At 38.6% G+C, this 19,359-nt stretch overlaps 1 protein-coding gene across 2 annotated transcripts in view; it reads left to right on the top strand.

Moving 5' to 3' along the window:
* The window catches only part of COL22A1 (collagen type XXII alpha 1 chain), a 186,470-nt gene that overhangs the window by 110,914 nt on the left and 56,197 nt on the right, over window positions 1–19,359 (top strand). For both annotated transcript variants that reach the window (XM_039323548.1, XM_039323547.1), the window contains 8 exons: window positions 2,818–2,859; window positions 4,003–4,035; window positions 8,506–8,559; window positions 11,032–11,085; window positions 12,988–13,041; window positions 13,377–13,430; window positions 15,948–16,001; window positions 18,734–18,838. In XM_039323548.1, coding sequence (XP_039179482.1) covers window positions 2,818–2,859; window positions 4,003–4,035; window positions 8,506–8,559; window positions 11,032–11,085; window positions 12,988–13,041; window positions 13,377–13,430; window positions 15,948–16,001; window positions 18,734–18,838 — 450 coding nt within the window. The remainder of the gene's footprint in view (window positions 1–2,817; window positions 2,860–4,002; window positions 4,036–8,505; window positions 8,560–11,031; window positions 11,086–12,987; window positions 13,042–13,376; window positions 13,431–15,947; window positions 16,002–18,733; window positions 18,839–19,359) is intronic.

The raw sequence follows: 19,359 nt of genomic DNA, 5'->3' as shown, positions 1-19,359 counted from the left end.
TCAGTTACAATTTTGAAGTAGGGAAAAATCAGAAAAAGGAGGCTGTTCAACAGAGCATGGAGGGTGTCAATCAGCTAAAGCAAAATGATCAAATATCCAGCTGAGTCAAGTGTATTGCTCTCTGAAGATCCTACATCCTTGAAGTGGAAATAATAATAACAATCAGAGCATAGGAGAAAGAGGAGAAAGATTGAGCGGCATGTCTCTTTTTCTACTACTACTACTACTACTACTACTACTACTACTACTACTACTACTACTGAAAGGCTTGTTGTGGCTTCAGTCAGTGCTTGCCTGCCTTCAAAATTTGAGAATATTCCTTATGATCTGTCCCAGATACTATCTTGGAAAAACAGAGCTGAATGTGAGAATGATGCACACAAGACGGGGGTCAAATTCAAACAACAAAGATGATTAGGGGACTGGAGGCTAAAACATATAAGGAATGGCTGCTGGAATTGGGTATGTCTAGTTTAATGAAGAGAAGGACGAGGGGGGACATGATAGCAGTCTTCCAATATCTCAGGGGCTGCCCCAAAAAAGAGGGAGTCAAGCTGTTCTCCAAAGAGCCTGAAAGCAGGACAAAAAGCAACGGATGGAAACTAATCAAGGAGAGAAGCAATCTAGAATATGAGGAGAAACTTCCTGACAGTTAGAACAATTAACCAGTGGAACAACCTGCCTCCAGAAGCAGTGAATGCTCCAACACTGGAAGTTTTTAAGAAGAGACTGGACAGACATTTGTCCGAAATGGTATAGGGTTTCTTGCCTGAGCAGGGGGTTGGAATAGAAGACCTCCAAGGTCCCTTCCAACTTTATTATTATTATTATTATTATTATTATTATTATTATTATTATTATTACTACTACTACTACTACTACTACTATTACTACTACTACTACTACAATACTACTACTATTACTACTACTATGGTAGATACATGCAAAATACTACTATTACTACTACTATGGTAGACACATGCAAGACTCCCATTGTGCATCTTATAACTGCCATCTTTTGGACTCCTCCATGGAGGCTTCCTTGGGCATTCTTGAGTTATTGTAATGTAAGAATATCAGTGGGAGACAGAAGGAAGAAGAGCTTCCACCGGGGCAATGGAGAGATAAGAGACATCTCAGCTTGTAAAAGGAATTGGACCATGGAAAGTTTCATTAACAGAGGGATTCAGTCAAAATCACATGAGGTACTAATACCTCTCTATAAAGCCTTAGTAAGACCACACCTGGAATACTGCAATCAATTTTGAGACTCTGGAGAGTGCAGAGAAGAGCAACAAGGATGATCAGGGGACTGGAGGCTAAAACACATGAAGAATGATTGCAGGAACTGAGCATGGCTGGTCTAGTGAAGAGAAGGACCAGGGAGACATGATAGCAGTGTTCCAATATTTGAGGGGCTGTCACAGAAAGGAGGAGGGTCAACCTATTTTCCAAAGCACCCGAAGGCCAGACAAGAAATAACGGATGGAAACTGATCAAGGAGAGACTCAATTTGGAAATAAGGAGAAATTTCCTGACAGTGAGAACAATCAACCAATGGAACATACTGCCTTTGGATGTTGTTGGTGCTTCATCACTGGAGACCTTCAAGAAGAGACTGGACTGCCATCTGTCAGAAATGGTGTAGGGACTCCTGCTTGGGCAGGGGATTGGACTAGATCAGTGGTTCTCAACCTTTCTAATGCCGTGACCCCATAATACAGTTCCCCATGTTGTGGTGACCCCCCAAGTGGGTGTGTCCACCAATAAAAGGGAATAGGACAGCTGGGGAAAAGGGAAAAAAATGGCGGACAGCGTGATTTGGCGACCCCCGTGAAATGGTCATTCGACCCCAAATGGGGTCCCGACCCACAGGTTGAGAACCACTGGACTAGATGATCTACAAGGTCCCTTTAACTCTGTTATTCTATTCTATCCCAGAAGGGATCCTCCCTAGTTCCCTAGAAAGCAAAGGTGAGGTGGGAGGGATGTGGTTTCACACTTGCAAGATTCTGTTAATGCAACCTTACAATAAGGGTAGTGATAGCACTCACAGATTACCTCAAAAGGCTAACAGCTATCTTGAAACCATCTAAAATTGAAGTCATGACCTAGGTTGGTGTCAGCCAAGTCAAGAAACGGGCTGAACTGGAAGAAGTGCTTTAAGGTAGAATAAAATAATCTTGAAAGCTTAACTACAGTAGGCTTATCTCTGTCCAAACACACACTACACAGAATTAAAGTGGGATTATTTAGGGTTTCTTTATCACATTTTGCTCTTTCTCAGGATGAGTAGTTTTCTCTTTAAGTCCCCCCCCCACCTTAGTGGACTGTTTGTTCCTTCCTTAATCCCCAAGCTCAAGTCTACATTCTTTTTCATCTGATTGCTAAATCAATACAACTAGGCCAGAGTCACTTTTGGGGAGGTTAAAAGGAATAAGATTTTGAGTGATATTTAGAGTGAAGGTCATGATGTTGACAGAAAGACACCTTAGTTTTGCCCAGCACTGATCTAATTAAAACTTCCTATTCAAGGAGAAATCATTGTCTACAATTGCCAAAAAAAAAAAAAAAAATCTTTTATCATGCCTATTTTAATTGCATACCATCAATTAAATGAATACTTATGGAATGTAGCAATATAAATATGTGATGAATATTTATTAGATTTATGGCAGAGCCTCTTCTTATTGGAAGATGAATTTGTATACCATGGTTTACATTTTAATAAATTCAGATACAAAACTGGGTCTCCATTTCTTTCTTTAATCCTTCCTCTCTTCCTTCTCTATATCTTTCTCCCTCCTTCCTTCCTAGGGTGAAATTGGTGCTCCTGGTCTCCCAGGTCCACCTGGAAAAGTAAGTAGAACTGATGTCAACGCTGCTAACATTGGATGTTCTTGTTTGACAACATATGGAGATGCAGCCTTTGTCTTTCTTATGCTTTACTCTTAGAATTAGATGATACTGGGGGAGGAGGAGGAACGTGATGGGAGTTAGTTAGACATAATAATATTGTAATAGTGTGTGAATTCAGGTCTTTTGAAATAAGAGATGATAAGGAATGGCGGATTGGAGAATAGGAGGGAAAGCCTGCATTTCAAACTAATTGGAGAATGTGATTTATGACTGTTAATTAGAGGAGGGAATTGTGTTTGATACTGTGTGCTAAGGGGAGGGGAATCCAGATTTTGGCTTTGACTATATAGGTGCTGAAGCTATGCTGCTCGAATAAAGATTCTTTAAGGTAAACAATGCCTCGAAGTTCTTTGAAGAGTTTCATCTGTCGGAACCATGACAACTGCATTTAAAAAGCTATAAGGACACCTAGTTAAACTTGGCTAATTTCAATAAGCTAAGCGAGATTAGATCCTATTTCCTGGTGGGGTAATTCCACTACTATAGACTATACACCGTGTCTGTCCGTATGTTCAGTATGTCTTGAAGTCATTCCACCACAGTCCATGAACTCACTACAAGTAAAACTTGAAGTGTCTTTACCTTAAGAAAAAAAACTGTAAGGATTATAAATGGAATGAGGACATATGGATGGAAAAAGTAAACCAATGTTTCTGAAAATCAAAGTTTCTTCTGTTATATAAGGTGAAGATGTACTTCAGTCAGTCAACTGCATTACTTGTTTTGTGTGGCCTAAAGGCCTGCAAAAAAAAAAAAATGCTCCTACAAAAATTTTGCTTTGTATTGCAAGCTTTTGTGTAGCCCTCCATGGAGTTACTGAATCACAAGTTTTATTGCCCATCAATAGCAAGCGATGCTGAACATTGAGAATCAACACATTTGGAGACCCACACTTAGTGTGTTAGTATGATGAGTTTCCATTGCCTTTGGGATATGTTATGTTTTTGAACTATTTTGAAGTAATAATAAAAAAGGAGCATTACCATGTATTTATCATCATAATGCAATTACCCTTATGTTGCTGCTGTCATTATTTTATGAAGTTGATACTGAAATCTCTTATTTTCATTGTTTGCACTCTAGGTTACCTCATTTACACCAAGGCCTAGTATTCCAGTAAGTAATTTTTAATTCTTTGATATCCTATGTTTATACTTATATTTAACGTGCCTAAAAGGGAAACTGTATTAAACATTAAGCCATGGAATTTCATATACTTTTCAAAAAAATATACATAAAGAACAGAGGCTGATGAGAATCCTGCAGTTCCTACTTACAATGGGAAGGAAGATCCAGCAAAGCCAAAAACTCATGGGAATCTGGGATCTTACAACATCAACTCTTCAACTGGATAAAATGAATCTCTGGAATGGCCAGAGATGGTATGGATATCCACCTAACTTGGACATCAGAATAAAATCTCCAGGTTCCATCTCTATTTTAGCATTAGGCAAGACTTAGCTCAAAAACAGTAACTGTGAGAGGGACCTTGGAGTCCTAGTGGACGATCACTTGACTATGAGCCAGCAGTGTGCAGCAGTAGCCCAAAAAGCTAATACAATCCTGGGTTGCATAAACAGAGGCATAGAATCAAGATTACACAAAGTATTAGTACCACTTTATAACACCTTAGTAAGACCACACCTGGAATACCGTAACCAATTTTGGTTACCATACTACAAAAAAAGATGTTGAGACCTTGGAAAAAGTTCAGAGAAAAGCAACTAAAATGATCAAAGGCCTGGAGGCTAAAACATATGGAGAATGGCTGCAGGACTTGGGTTGGCTAGTCTAAAGAAAAGAAGAAATAGAGGTAACATGATAGCAGTATTCCAGTATTTGAGGGGCTGCCACAAAGAAGAGGGGGTCAAACTATTCTCCAAAGCACCAGAGGGCAGGACAAGAAACAATAGTTGGAAACTGACCAGAGGGAGAAGCAACCTGGAATCAAGGAGACACTTCCTAACAGTGAGGACAATTAACCAGTGCGACAGAAGTTACCTCCAAAAATTGTGGGTGCTCCATCACTGGAGGTTTTTAAGAAGAGACTAGACAATCACTTGTTTGAAATAGTATAGGCTCTCCTGCTTGAGCAGCGGGCTGGACTAGAAGACCTTAAGGTCTCATTCTATTCTATTCTATTCTATTCTATTCTATTCTATTCTATTCTATTCTATTCTATTCTATTATCAGTTGGCCTATGGGAGCAAGATTTCATATTGCCCATGATAGATCTGAATTGAAATCCAGAGCTTGAGTGTGATTTTCCCTCTGTAATTTTAGGTCATTTTCTGAAAGCAAGTTGACCTACAAAGAAGGATTTATTCTTTTGATACATCCTCATCATTCTGTACGATATAAGAAAGGAAATTTTGTCTGGGTTAGCAAATCCAGTTATTTCTTGATCCCTCAATTTTAACAGGTGGAATATCCATCCTTTTCCAATCTTCTTTTCGATCTGTCTTAAAATATTTCAGAACAAGAAAAAAAAAAAAAAACAATTGAAGGCAGGGAATATCAGGCTGCTTCCCAAGATGAACTTCCTATCTTAGTTTCTACAACAGTAAGACCTTCCTTTTATCCTTACTTAGTATAATCCTTTTCCTTAATCTAATTATGACAAAATATTGCGCTTTAGGCAACTTTGTGGTTAAAGAAGGGATTATAAACTTGCAAAAGTGTTGTTAATATTTTCCCAAGTGAGCAATCAGAAAAACTGTTAGTAAATCAAAGACAGTTCAAATAGTTTGCCTTAATTTAGTTAGTTCACTTTTCCCTGTCATGTTCCTCTAGACCAGAAGAGGACAGCAGATGTTCTTCATAAAAAAATAATCTCATTTAACTCTGTCTTAAAGTTTATCTTGTTTATTATCTGTATTAGTTTATGACAGCAATAAACTGAAAATTAATTGAATTGATGCAGTCATGTTACAAGTAGTCCTCAACTTATAACCACACTTATGTTGCTAAGAGCTTTGCCCATTTACGACCTTTCTTGCAATAGTTGTTGTTGTGGTGGTTGATGATGATGATGATGATAATAATAATAATAATAATAATAATAATAATAATAATAATAATAATAATAATAATAATAGAGTTGGAAGGGACCTTGGAGGTCATCTGGTCCAACCCCCTGCTCAGGCAGGAAACCCTATACCGTTTCGGACAAATGGCTGTCCAGTCTCTTCTTAAAAACTTCCAGTGTTGGAGCATTTACTGCTTCTGGAGGCAGGTTGTTCCACTGGTTAATTGTTCTAACTGTCAGGAAGTTTCTCCTTAGTTCTAGATTGCTTCTCTCCTTGATTAGTTTCCACCCATTGCTTCTTGTCCTGCCTTCAGGTGCTTTGGAGAATAGCCACTGAGATATTGGAACACTGCTATCATGTCCCCCCTCGTCCTTCTCTTCATTAAACTAGACATACCCAATTCCAGCAACCATTCCTTACTATGCTTTAGTCTCCAGTTACTAATATGGTTGTTAAGTGAATATGGCTTCCCTATTGACTTTGCTTGTCAGAAGGTCACAAAAGGGATCACATGAACCCGGGACACTGCCACTGTCATAAATATAAGTCAATTGTCAAGCGTCAGAAGTTTGATCATGTGATCATGGGAATGCTGCAATGGTCGTAAGCCTGAAAATGGTCATAAACCACTTTTTTCAGCGTCGCTGTAACTTTGAATACTCACTAAATGAACTGTTGTAAGTTGAGGACTGACTACCTGTATTTTACAAAGATATTTAAATTTTGCAAAACCCCTTAAAACAATAGAATAAGTATTCCCTGTTCATCCACCCTCTTTCTGAGGGGTAGATTTCTGCAACAGCATATTTTCCTCTATAGAACTTGTATTTTGTAGTATTTTTCCAATAGGAAAAAAATTGCACAATATTCATGGACTTTTTGAGAGTTAGAGATGGAAGTTTTCCAGAACTTGATGATGCTTAATTTGGGAATTTAATAAAACTTTATCAGCTGTACTCTGAAAAATGACAATGCCGAGCCACTTCTATAGTGTTGTTAAGAAAACTACATGAAGTTGTCCATGTTAGGCCCAAGTCCCAGAGATGATACATTGAGATCTACTAAATCAGAGGTCCCCAACCTTTTGGGCACCAGGGACTGGTTCTGTGGAAAGAGGTTTTTCCATGGACCGGAGATTGTGTGGTTTTGTGTGCTGCCTACATCCTGTGGATGGTGCTTTGCTTGTTTGTGCAGACCAGTTGCTGGCATGCCATGGCCCATTACTGGTCCACGGACCAGGGATTGAGGACCCCTGTACTAAAGGCCAGTTCTTTGTTTTGTTTTTGTTTTTTTATTAAAAGTTTTACAAATTTAATACAATATAAACCCCTCCCACCCCTTCCCCCCTCCACCACTTCCAAGATCTGATTACAGTGTAACAAATAAACAAACATAATCTAACTAACATTAACCAACTATACTATCAATCAAAACCATAACACACTTTAACTCCTTTTCAAAACAAGTGTTAACAAATTATAAACTAAAATAATGATATAATTAAAACTATTAATAATTATCTAAAATCTACTCATATGCAAGATAATACTTTTCAGTTTCATATCTCTTTTGAATGTAATCAATCCATCTTCACCAAACCATAATATATTTTTCTTGTGAATGGTCCTTTAAATAGGCGGAGATTTTTGCCATTTCTGCTAAATTAGATACCTTAAGTATCCATTCTTCCATAGTAGGCAGAGAGTTTTTCTTCCAATATTGTCCCACTAATAATCTTGCAGCTGTTATAAGATTCAACATCAAATTGATTTCTTTAACATCAAAATCAACAATAATACCCAACAAAAATAACTGTGCAGTAAACTTTATCTTTCTCTTAAAAATCTTTTGAAATATTCCACCAAATCTTAATCCAAAAAGCTTTTATATCTCTACAGGTCCACCAAATATGAAAATAGGTTGCATCTAAACTTCCACATCTCCAACATTTGGACTGTAAATTCGGATACATGCGGGACAACTTTTGGGGATCCAAATGCCATCTATAAAACATTTTATAAAAATGTTCTCTTAAATTTTGTGCTTGAGTAAATTTTACATTTCTAACCCAAATTGTCTCCCATGTATCCAATAAAATCAGCTCTTGAATATTTTAAGGCCAGTTCTTTGTTTATAGCTAATAGATAGAATCTTGCCAGACTAAAGCTATAATCTTCTCATCTAACAAATATATCCTGGCTACTGCTGACTTTTCCTCCTCTCTTCTTCTCCTTTAGTTACACATTCCATCCTAGTCTATGAAGTCATTACAAGTCAAGCTTGACTCGAGAGAGACTTTATTTTTAACCACTCTCATAAAATATGGAATCAGACCATGCTCCTGCAAAGTTGCCTGTGGCCATTTAATTAATAGGAGTGTCACCTTCGGAACAGAAGACTCAATTCCTCAGTTGGAATGGACTTGCTAATGAATTTCTATCTCTTCACAGATAGGAGCCAGATCATTCTGCTGTAATGGAGGCTGTCGTGTTTAGCAGTTCTATCACTCTTTATCGAAACCAACATACAATTATTTTCTTTTTCTGTTTTACTCAAGGGAGAACAAGGTCCAAAAGGTGAAAAAGGTGATCGTGGAGAAAGAGGTGAACCCGTAAGCAGATTATTATACTCTTTCTTTTCAGATAAACCATTTCAAATGAGTAGAAAGTTAAAATTATAGGCAGCATGGTGATTTTAAAAAATAAATTGTAGAGAAAAATGGTAGAAGATAAACAGATAATAGATCTGATCCAACTATCTATGTATAGTATCTACTTAAACATTATTTATGTATCATATATCATGGATAATACATCTATAGCATATAAGTGGATAGACATATTACATCTACTATTTCTAAATATTGATTTTGAAAAATAATAATTTACATTAATAAACTAAGATGGATAATTTTAGGAAAATAAACAGAGTGAATTGTTGGTCTTATGTTACAACCATGTTGGTCTTATGTTATGGACTGGAATTTTATTTATTTATATAGCTGCCCATCCCACAAAACGTGATTCTGGATGCCATATAAGAATTGAATAATAAATATAAAAACATAAAAGCCAGATGAAAATGAACATTATAAAAAGAAATATACCAACCCAAGTCAAAGGGAGGATGACAATGGGTATTTAGCAATGGAACTATCTGAGCATATCTTCTGTTACCTGTGAACTTCTGCCTTGGTCATATAACCAGGTCTTGAGGGAATTCCAAAATATTAGAAGGGATGGAGCTAATCTGATTTTGGAGGGAAAAATGTTCCATAAAGTAGACACCATGACAGAGAAGCATATCTCCTGGAAGCCATTAAATCTAGATCTACAGCTGATGGTATTCATAGCACGGAATGGGACAACTTGGTACAGCCAACTTGCCCTGGTCAACTCACCACAGCCAATTCACCATGGCCAACTAACCATGCCCAACTTGCCATGGGACAACTCACTGTGGGACAATTCAACAATTCAATTTAATTATTTAAAATAATTTTAAAAATATTTTAATTTTTGCCATTCACATTTCATTTTTTGTCCCTCCTTTGGCATCCTTTCTTTAATGATTCTATTCCACTATTTCTTCGATATTAGTGAAACTCTTATCCCATGGTGAGTTGGCCACAGCAAGTTGGCTGTGGTAAGTTGGCCGTGGCCAGTTGGCAGCAGTCAGTTGTCGTAGACCTTAGCACGGAATGGGACAACTCATAGCATATCTTCTCTGCCAGATCTAATAGGGCAGTCTGATATAACTGGAAAGAGACAGTCCCTCAGATATTCCCATTGTCTAGGTTTTAAAATAGTTATGGTGCAGGAGAAGGTATTCCTTCCAAAATGCAGTTGTAAATTGCACTCCCATATCAGAGATGATGTGTTGGGGTGCCCCGTGCAATCTATAAATGTGCTGGACGAAAAGTTTTGCTAAGGCTTTTGCGGTGGGAATCTTTTGGCAAGGGATAAAGTGCACCTGTTTGGAAAACAAGTCCGTGACCGTCCAGACAACAGTATTCTCATTGCTTTCTGGCAATTTCACTGTAAAATCCATGGCTATTTCCCTCCAGGGGGCTGAGGGATTTGCCACTGTTTGTAATAGTCCTGGCGATTTCCCTTGCAACCTCTTTGCAGTTGCACATTTTGGGCAGCTGGCCACGTAGCTTTCTATGTCCTTTTTTATGGATGGCCACCAAAATTGCCGTTTAATTAAGTGTAAAGTTTTTACAAATCCAAAATGCCCTGCTGATTTTGTATCATGGCAAAGCTGCATGAATGTGACTCTTTGGGTTGTTGGTATATATAACTTTTCCCCTACCCAAGGCAACCCGTCTCTCATTGTGCACACATTTTTGTTTTTCTGGAACCATTCATCTGTTTCCAAACTTTTCCGGAATTCAATTCCAGTTTGGCTATCCAGTTGTGATTTTACTTTAGCTTGGGTTCTTGTGGTTACTGGTGCTGCCAGTTGTGACTCTGCCACCATTGGTTTAGAGTCTGTGGCTCTAAACCAATTTTTTATTTTATTCCAAAGATTGAGACACAAAATCCAAAGGAAATTTTTTTTAACAAAGACAAAACAAATCTAGACAATAACATTAAAATGTGAATTAAAAAGAATAAAAAACAAAAAGATATATTATTCTCACTAGTTGAACACTGACCAATCTATTGCAACAATAATAGCTTCCCCCCTATGCAAAGCAGGTCCAAAATTTATAAACTTCTACATCTATTTGCAACCTGATTGACCTGTCATCCATTGAATATATGAAGAAAATATGTTAACAGGTTAAACAACAGCAAAGTTGAAGTTCAAGACCCTCTGTTAACAATCTGTTATTGCAATTTACTCGTAGAAAATCTACAACTGTTTCTTCTCTAACACAGATCACCCCAATCGTTATCTCTGATCTGTCTAGGATCAAATACCCTCATTTGGCTCTTAATAATGAACCTTTTCTGATGCTAAAAGAACATCTCTTTCTTAGATTAAGATACTCAGATTCACTACATTGGGGAAAAAAAATCACCTAAAACTGAGATCATTTATGTGTGTTTCTTTTTCTGCCTCTTCCTTTCTATAGGGAGAACGAGGTGTTCCAGGAAAACAGGGTCCAATCGGACCTGTGGGGTCAGAGGTAAGTTAAGCTAAAATGAAACCACTAAACTACCTCATATATTGATATATATGATAGGGTGATGAAAACTGTTCATATGATTAAGACATTGATATAGTCCTCTTGTACTGTCTGAATTGGCAATCCCAACTAAGCTGTCTTTTATGTATTGATTTACATGCTTAGACCATATGAGGAGATGGCCATCCCAATGCTTCAAGAGGACCTGGTCACTTCAGTGGTATCCTTGAAAGTCAGATGATAAACAAGTAGAATTGATTTTTAAGAGGTTTACACATTAATATTCATCCATCTATCTCTCTTTCCATCTGTGGGGTGAAATCAGAATGGTTGGACAAAACTAACCAAGGAGAGAAGCAACCTAGAACTAAGGAGAAACTTCCCGACAGTTAGAACAATTAACCAGTGGAACAACCTGCCTCCAGAAGCAGTGAATGCTCCAACATTGGAGGCTTTTAAGAAGAGTTTGGACAGCCATTTGTCTAAAATGATAGAGGGTTTCCTGCCTGAGCAGGGGGTTGGACTAGATGACTGCCAAGGTCCCTTTCAACTTTATTATTGTTGTTGTTGTTGTTGTTATTATTATTATTATTATTAGGAATGAGCTTTGGAATGGAATGGGTTCAAAAATAATATAAAAACAAACATCCATTGTTTATAGGTACAAGTAAAAATACAAGGACTAGATGACCTCCAAAGTCTCTTCCAACTTTATTATTATTATTATTATTATTATTATTATTATTATTATTATTATTATTATTATTATTATTATTATCACCAAACTCATACTTTAAGATTAAATTTGTCGATATTATTTCCATAATCCCAAATAATTCTAATCAGCAATTCAATTTTTCAGTTTTTTTAATTTTTAGTAGGAATAAATATAACAATTTCTATATTGACTTTAACCATGTGTACTTGAATATAGAATAAGCAAATGTTCTAATTTGTTGCTCACTCTAATTTAATTTAAGATTCCAGGAACAGCTGTTGTTGATCATGTGACAGACTTCGTGTTTTTCCAGTATAATTAATTGCTGGTCATAGAAACTGCAATATAATTGTTATGATCACTATGAACATATCAGAGTAGTTAAAATCTTCCGTAAATACAACTTTATTTCTTACTCATTTTTCAAAAGATCTGCCATTGGTGTTTGAAAGTATCATCTGTGTCTTCTCCTTGGTTGGCCAGGTTGTTGTGACCAATAACATTATAACTTTTATTTGTTGTTCATCTTATTGTTATCACATCTCCAAGTTCATTTATGTCAGGGGTCTTCAAACATGGCCCTTTTATGACTTATGGACTTCAACTCCCAGAATTCCTGAGCCAGCATGGGGGAACTATGGCCCCTTCATGACTCGGGGACTTCAACTCCCAGAATTCCTGAGCCAGTATGGGGAAACTATGGCTCCTTCATGACTCAGGGACTTCAACTCCCAGAATTCCTGAGCCAGCATGGGAGAACTATGGTCCCTTCATGACTTGTGAACTTCAACTCCCAGAATTCCTCAGCCAGGCATTCTGCCTGAGGAATTCTGGGAGTTGAAGTCCACAAGTCATAAAAGGACCAAGTATGAAGACCCCGATTTATGTAGATTGCTGAGTAGGAATGAATACCCTCAACACTTCTCCTTTCCTTTTGCTTCTGTTCCTTTTGAACAAATAGTATCCTTTAAAATAATATGATAGGGACTGGGTATCTCAGCTTGATGTTCAGGTGTTATTAACTTTTAGTGAATGAAACCAAGGAGCAGCATTATTTTCCCTCAGTTATCAAAGTTCCTTCAACCGCTATCTTGGCACGGGGTCAACATGCTTTATTGACTTCCTGAGCTTCTGCATCTTTGACTCTTCTGCCTACTAGACTGAATCCTTCTTTCTTTTCTTAGGGTCTGAAAGGACAAGAAGGGGAAGTAGGTCATCCTGGACCTCCAGGAGAAATGGTAAGTAACTGCCTCAAGAATATTTTTTCCAGGTAGATAAAGGTTTAACAAACACTGGGATATTTTAAGAGCCTTTCCATATCTGAAACAGTGTCATTGCAGTGTTGATATTGAGAATAAATCTAGTGAATAAATATTGCTAGCAGACAAAACACGAAGGCGATTCTGTGTTAAAAGTCCACTCATTTCCCTTATTTATAGAGAGAGTCCACAGGCATTGGGCGGCCACTAGATTTAAAGGAAGAAATAAATAACACTGAGACCAAATTTGCATAAATGTCATTTATGAGCACCAATATATTCTTCAAACCTGTGGTTATGATTTATTTTAACAGGGTGTCCCTGGACCTGCAGGACCACCTGGCCCACGTGGTTTGCCTGGGAATGTGGTGCGTATACAATGGCAAGGAAAAGCCAGTTATTTGGAAGAGGAGCAGTTGTGCCTTTGTTCACCAGCTAAATCCACACTGATTGTCCTGGTGACACAGATTCATCACCTTTGAAGGGGATGGAATTTTATCTCTATCAACTGCTCCCACAACTTGCATGACTTCTTCCTTGACACCTGCTATCCACATCTTCTTCTCTTCTTGTTTACTTCCTGTTTTATTGCTGTGGGTGTCCAGGGAGATACAAAGTTCTGATTCTTGCTCTTCTAGCATTCCCAGCCATTGTTATTTGATGCTATTATTTGATAATGTTGTCTCTCCATCTTCTTCTCGGTCTGCCTCGTATCTTTGGCCATCTCCTCTTTCTGTATATGTCTTGCACAGTACGGAATCCCATTTTATTAGTTAAATAGAGGAATAAGGTTGCAATGCATTGGAAGTACAGAAAGTTACAACTGGTCACTTACGATGAAAAAAAAGTTACTTATGTCCATCCTCAAAGTTATGACTGCCACTTATGCCCTACAGTCACGTGAGGGGTATTTTGACTGCTTGGCCACCAGCTCACATTCGTAATGGGTTGCAGCATCTTATTATCATGTGACTGTGTTTTGCAACTATTTTCCAGCAAAAAGCTCCCATTGGATAAGCTAGATTTGGACTTACAATCATGTAATTTGCTTAATGAACACATGACTCATTTATTAACTGTCATAAAACTGTCATAAAATTGAATCCAGTCATATGGTAACTCAACCTATGACTCCAATGATTTGCAACCAAAATTCCAGGCAAAACTGAGGTTGTAAGTTGAGGATTTACTTGTATTGCATTTGAAAATGCTACAACAAGCTGGGATCTCTCCATGGAAATGGCCGAACATTTGGAGAAATGTTGTTAGCTTTATTAGAATTTACAGAGTCATATTTTTTTTGGATTCAAAAGGAGTCACTAAGGCCATTGGATCCAATCCCAGATTCTGTGTTGAAATGCCAGTGAAAGGATCCATGATGGGTACTATGTAGGTTTTTTTTTTTTTTTTTTTTTTTGCTTCAACTCATCCTGGGAAAATGGGTTCAACACCTTTCTTGTAGTCTGTTGAACTGTTCTTATGAGTCAAGATTTTTTTTTTCCCAACATGAACTTGGAATCTATCTCCCTGTAATGTAACTGCAAGAAGCAGGTTTTCTAAAGGGCTCTGGAGTACCATATATTCTGGCATATAAGACGACTTTTGAGAGTGTCGAAACAGCCTCTGAACTCGGGGGTCGTCTTATATGCCGAGTCGTCTTATACACTGGAAATAAGGTAGTTTCCTGCGTATAAGACGACTTTCTAGGCATGCGACTCAGCATCGATGGTCTTGCGACTCAGCATCGATCGTCTTGCAACCCGATGTTGAACTAGGGGGTCATCTTATACGCTGGGTTGCCCTATACACCGGAATATATGGTATTTATCTGGCTGTTTCAATGTGGGGTTCATTTTGTGGGAACAAGTCATCTTCCCAATAAAAGGAAAGGAACTCTGAGTGCAAAAAATGGCCCTTGCTGTTTTCTTATCCTTTTTCTCTCTGCTTCAAAAGAGCAATGGGACTTCAGTCACATTCTTTGAAAAATAATTGAAGTCCGTTGCAAGACACAAAGCAATATTTTACTTCAACATGCAGCTGCAAGGATGGCTTTAATTGCTCTTGGATGAAAAAGTACAGCACTTGCTGCACAATATAGCATACAAATATTTATGATGAACAGTTTTGAGGTGTTTTTAATGGGAAATGATGTACAAACATCATAAAGGAATAAATGTGGAATATTTAATAAAAATACCCTGACAAAATATTCATGAGAAGTAATTAAAGTGATCATTACAATTTCCATTAATTTATTTATTTGTTCATTTATTTATTTGCATCCTGCCTTTATTATTATTATTATTATTATTTTACAAATAACTCAATGTAGTTAACATATTCCACATACCTTCCTCCTCCCAACCCTGTGAAATGAGCTGGGCTGAGATATAGTGACTGGCCCCATGTCACCCAGCTTGCTTTCCAAACTAAGGCAGGGCTAGAAATCACTATCTCCTAACTGATTGGTCCAAAGTCACCCAGTTGACTTTCAGACCTAAGGCGGGACTAGAACTCTCAATCTCTTGGTGATTGTCCCAAAGTCACCCAGTCAGCTTTCATACCTAAGGCAGGACTAGAACTTTCAATCTCCTGTTGATTGGCCCAAAGTCACCCAGCCAGCTTTCACGCCTAAAGCGGGACTAGAACTCACAATCTTGGTGATTGGTCCAAAGTCACCCAGCCAGCTTTCAGACCTAAGGTGAAATTATAACTCACAGTCTCTTGCTTTCTAGCCTGGTGCCTTAAGCATTAGACCAAACTGGCTCTTCATGTTTATTATTGCAAATAATCTCTTTAATTTTTCACATACCTGAATCAAGCTCATATAATTCCCAATCAACCTGTTCCAAAATTTGATTTGTTGCATATTATTTTCTTTACAGGGTATACCAGGAGCTACTGGTCAACCAGGAACTGATGGACAAAAAGGAGAAAAGGTGAAAAGATATTATCCACAGCTAAAGTGTAATGGTTATTTGCAGGAGGGCTAAACATTAAAAGAATTACATGTAGTCCTTGACTTAATGACCACAGTTGGAACTTCCATCACTAAGTCATTAAAATGAGTGGTGTCTGATTTTATGATCTTTTTGGCATGGTCATTAAGGAAATCACTGTGGTCGTTAAACAAATCATGACGTCATTAGGCAAATCTGTCTTCTACCATTGGTTTTGCTATTGGAAGACCCTTGGGAAGGTTGCAAATGGTTATAACATGTTTCTGGGGTGCTGCAACCATTATAAATACACAACAGTTGTCACATCCCCAAATTTTGACCAGGGGATACTAGAGTGGTTGTAAGTGTGAGGAGTCAGTCTTTTCAGTGCTTTCATAACTAGGAATAGTCATTAAATGAAATGGGTGCAAGAGAAGGATTGCCTGTATAATGACATGAAATGCCATATCTTATAATTGGCATCAAACATTGTGATGCTAGCACGTTACAGTGGCGTTGGCCTGACAAAATTACCATGTATGGGTCATCAATTTGGCTTGCTGTAGATACTGCTTAAATCAGAGGTCCCCAACCTTTGGGGCACCAGGGGCCAGTTCCGTGGAGAAAGGTTTTTCCACAGACAGGAGAATGTGTGGTTTTGTGTGCTGCCTGAATCCTGCAAATGGAGCTTTGCTTGTTTGTGCTGACCGGTTGCTCACATGCCGTGGCTTGGTACTAGTCCATGGACCAGGGGTTGGGGCCCCTGGCTTAAATAATATGCAAATCTTATTATGCATGAATTAAAGTAGTTACCTGTACAGTCTTTTATCTCCTTGATCTGATGTTGTGCATGTCAAATATTGTCCTGTACTAGCTGAACAGCAGTAAGCAGGATAGCAATTAGCACTCTTCAGTTTTATTAGCTCAGCCATGGCAGTTAATGCTAGAGCTATCGGCCGTAAATTACACAGAGAAAGCTCTGCAGGGAAGTCACCTCTTCTTGTAGTTTGTAGCGGTGGCTTAAACACAACCAAGAAGAGAATGTCTGATAGTCTAAGGTCAAAGAAGTCTACCATATCCAGGCTGGAGGCTGTAATCCAAACAACTGCTGGTAGGACAAGAAATCAGGAGAAATCAAGAATACGAAGCCAGAGGAATGCAGTTCTAACATTGCAACTAGAGCAGTGGTGGTGAACCTATGGCATGGGTGCCAGAGGCGGCACTCAGAGCCCTCTCTGTTGGCACATGTGCCATTGACCCAGCCTCGCCTCCCCCCATGATCCCCTCCTCTCCAACAGCCCCCTGAAGGAGAGTCACCCCTGAGCATGGCCCACGTGGAGCAGCGCAGTCAAGGACATGGCAGCCAGGCAGTGTAGACAAGACTGCCCTCACACCCCATCATGCACAGTTGATGCTGCAGGGCATGGGCAGAGGGCATGACCGCCATAGCATTGCTGGGCTGCCTGGGTGATCTGCAGTGAGCCCTGGAGGCAGTGAGTGGCCCTGTGGGCAGGTGGGACAGGGGGGGGCAGAGCAGGGGCAGGGCAAGGGGTGGAGCAGGGGCGGGGCCAGTTTTGGGGCACTCAGTCTCTAAAAGGTTTGCCATCACTGAACTAGAGGAAAGGAGTTTGAACCTTTGTATAATGTTAGAGGATTTAATGCCTTGTCCTCTAGAGGAGCCATTTCAATGTTGGCTGCTTAGCTAGCAATGTGGTTTTGAGCCTCCAACTTCCCAAGTTGGAGATTCAGCTCCTTATTCTCCAAATTGGTAGTCAACATCTTCAATGATTAGGTCTCAGTCATCATTCCTGGGAAGCAAATAGCATATTTGCTACCTAACTATAGGCTGAGAATCTGCCTCTTCAGCTTCAGAATTAGAGAAATGTATGATACATACTTCCTTTTGCTAGCCTTTACGTGGACGTTCCAAATGTCTGCAATTGGGTGGTGTTATGATATTGGGTCCTCCCAACCATGCAGGGATGACAAAGGAAGACAAATGATGATGTATGTCTGAAGGTCTCATCATGCAAATGGCACAACCTGCATACTTGTGTCAGACATTACAATCTGATTATATAATTGCTCCATTTGGGATGACATCACCATTACATATGGTCGTCATGGCAAAATCACTGGTTTGGGCCAGTATTTTTGTATTACTTCTGTGTCATTATGCTCAAAGGCTCATAGAGAGTAGTGAACAGTTAGGATATATCCAAATCTTCCAGGTCAGTTTTGTGATTTTATACCAATGAGATATTTCAGACCTAGGGGGGGGGAAGGGAGATTATAATATAACACAAAATAAAAGCTTGTTAAAGATAACTTAAGGATGTGTTTCCCACATCCTACATTCTCCTCATTGGTGGTTGCTTTAGTTTCATTATTTCTTTGTCATACAAGTTGTTAATGGATGGATAAACTGAATAAATTCCATGCTCGAAGGAAAGCTGGTACAATGAGGCTATTAAAACTCCATGTGATCTAAAGAAGTATTTCCAATCCAAATACTGAAGTGCTTATATTGATTTCCACAAGGTTTTTAGAAGAAAGTTCTAGGGTTTTTTTTCTTGGCTTCTCTATTTAGGAGAAAGAAGTAGTGAGCCATCCAGAGTCCTTCCCAGTCTGAATGAAAACATTTGATGTTGATTAATGAAATACGTAGAAGGTACTACGTGCCTCATAGCCTATCTTAATTGCCAATCTATTCCCATTGCTTTTTTCTGCAGGGAGAACCTGGTAAGGAAGGAAAACTAGGTCCACCTGGACCTACAGGTGAACCAGGAGCTGTTGGAGGACCTGGATTACCTGGAAAGGGTCGAGATGGAGAAAGGGTAAATTTAATTCCTGAACTAGTTGTATAAGCAGATACTGGAGACTCCCTTGGATTGCAAGAAGATCAAATCAGTCAATCTAAGAGAAATCAACCCTGTCTATTCTTTGGAAGGGCTGAAGATGAAGATGAGGCTCAAATACTTTGGCCACCTAATGAGAAGAGAGGGCTCATTGAAAAAGAACCTGAAGTTGAGAAAGATGGAAGACAAAATGAGAACAACAGAGGATGAGATGGTTAGATAGTGTCATCAACAAAATGAACATGAATTTAGGTAGATTCCAGGAGACACTGGAGAATGGGGAGGGGTCTGTCACACTGTGGTCCGTGGGGTTGCAAAGAGTCGGTAACTTAGTAACTGATCAACAAAAGCAGATACTTGTCACTTTGAGAATGAGCTGATTGATCCAATTTACTCATTTTATGAGTTATAATTCTATTCCACAGCGTTCTCTACTTTGTCATTGGTTTACCTGAACAACATTTTTTTTTAATTTGTATTTTCAGCTGTCATCCCTTCTC

This window comes from Crotalus tigris, unplaced genomic scaffold (assembly GCF_016545835.1).
Source record: "Crotalus tigris isolate CLP2741 ecotype Arizona unplaced genomic scaffold, ASM1654583v1 scf7180000024277.1505481, whole genome shotgun sequence".
Classification (NCBI taxonomy): domain Eukaryota; kingdom Metazoa; phylum Chordata; class Lepidosauria; order Squamata; family Viperidae; genus Crotalus; species Crotalus tigris.
The sequence above is the reverse complement of the archived record's forward strand: the minus strand, read 5'-3'. Positions and strand labels throughout refer to the sequence as shown.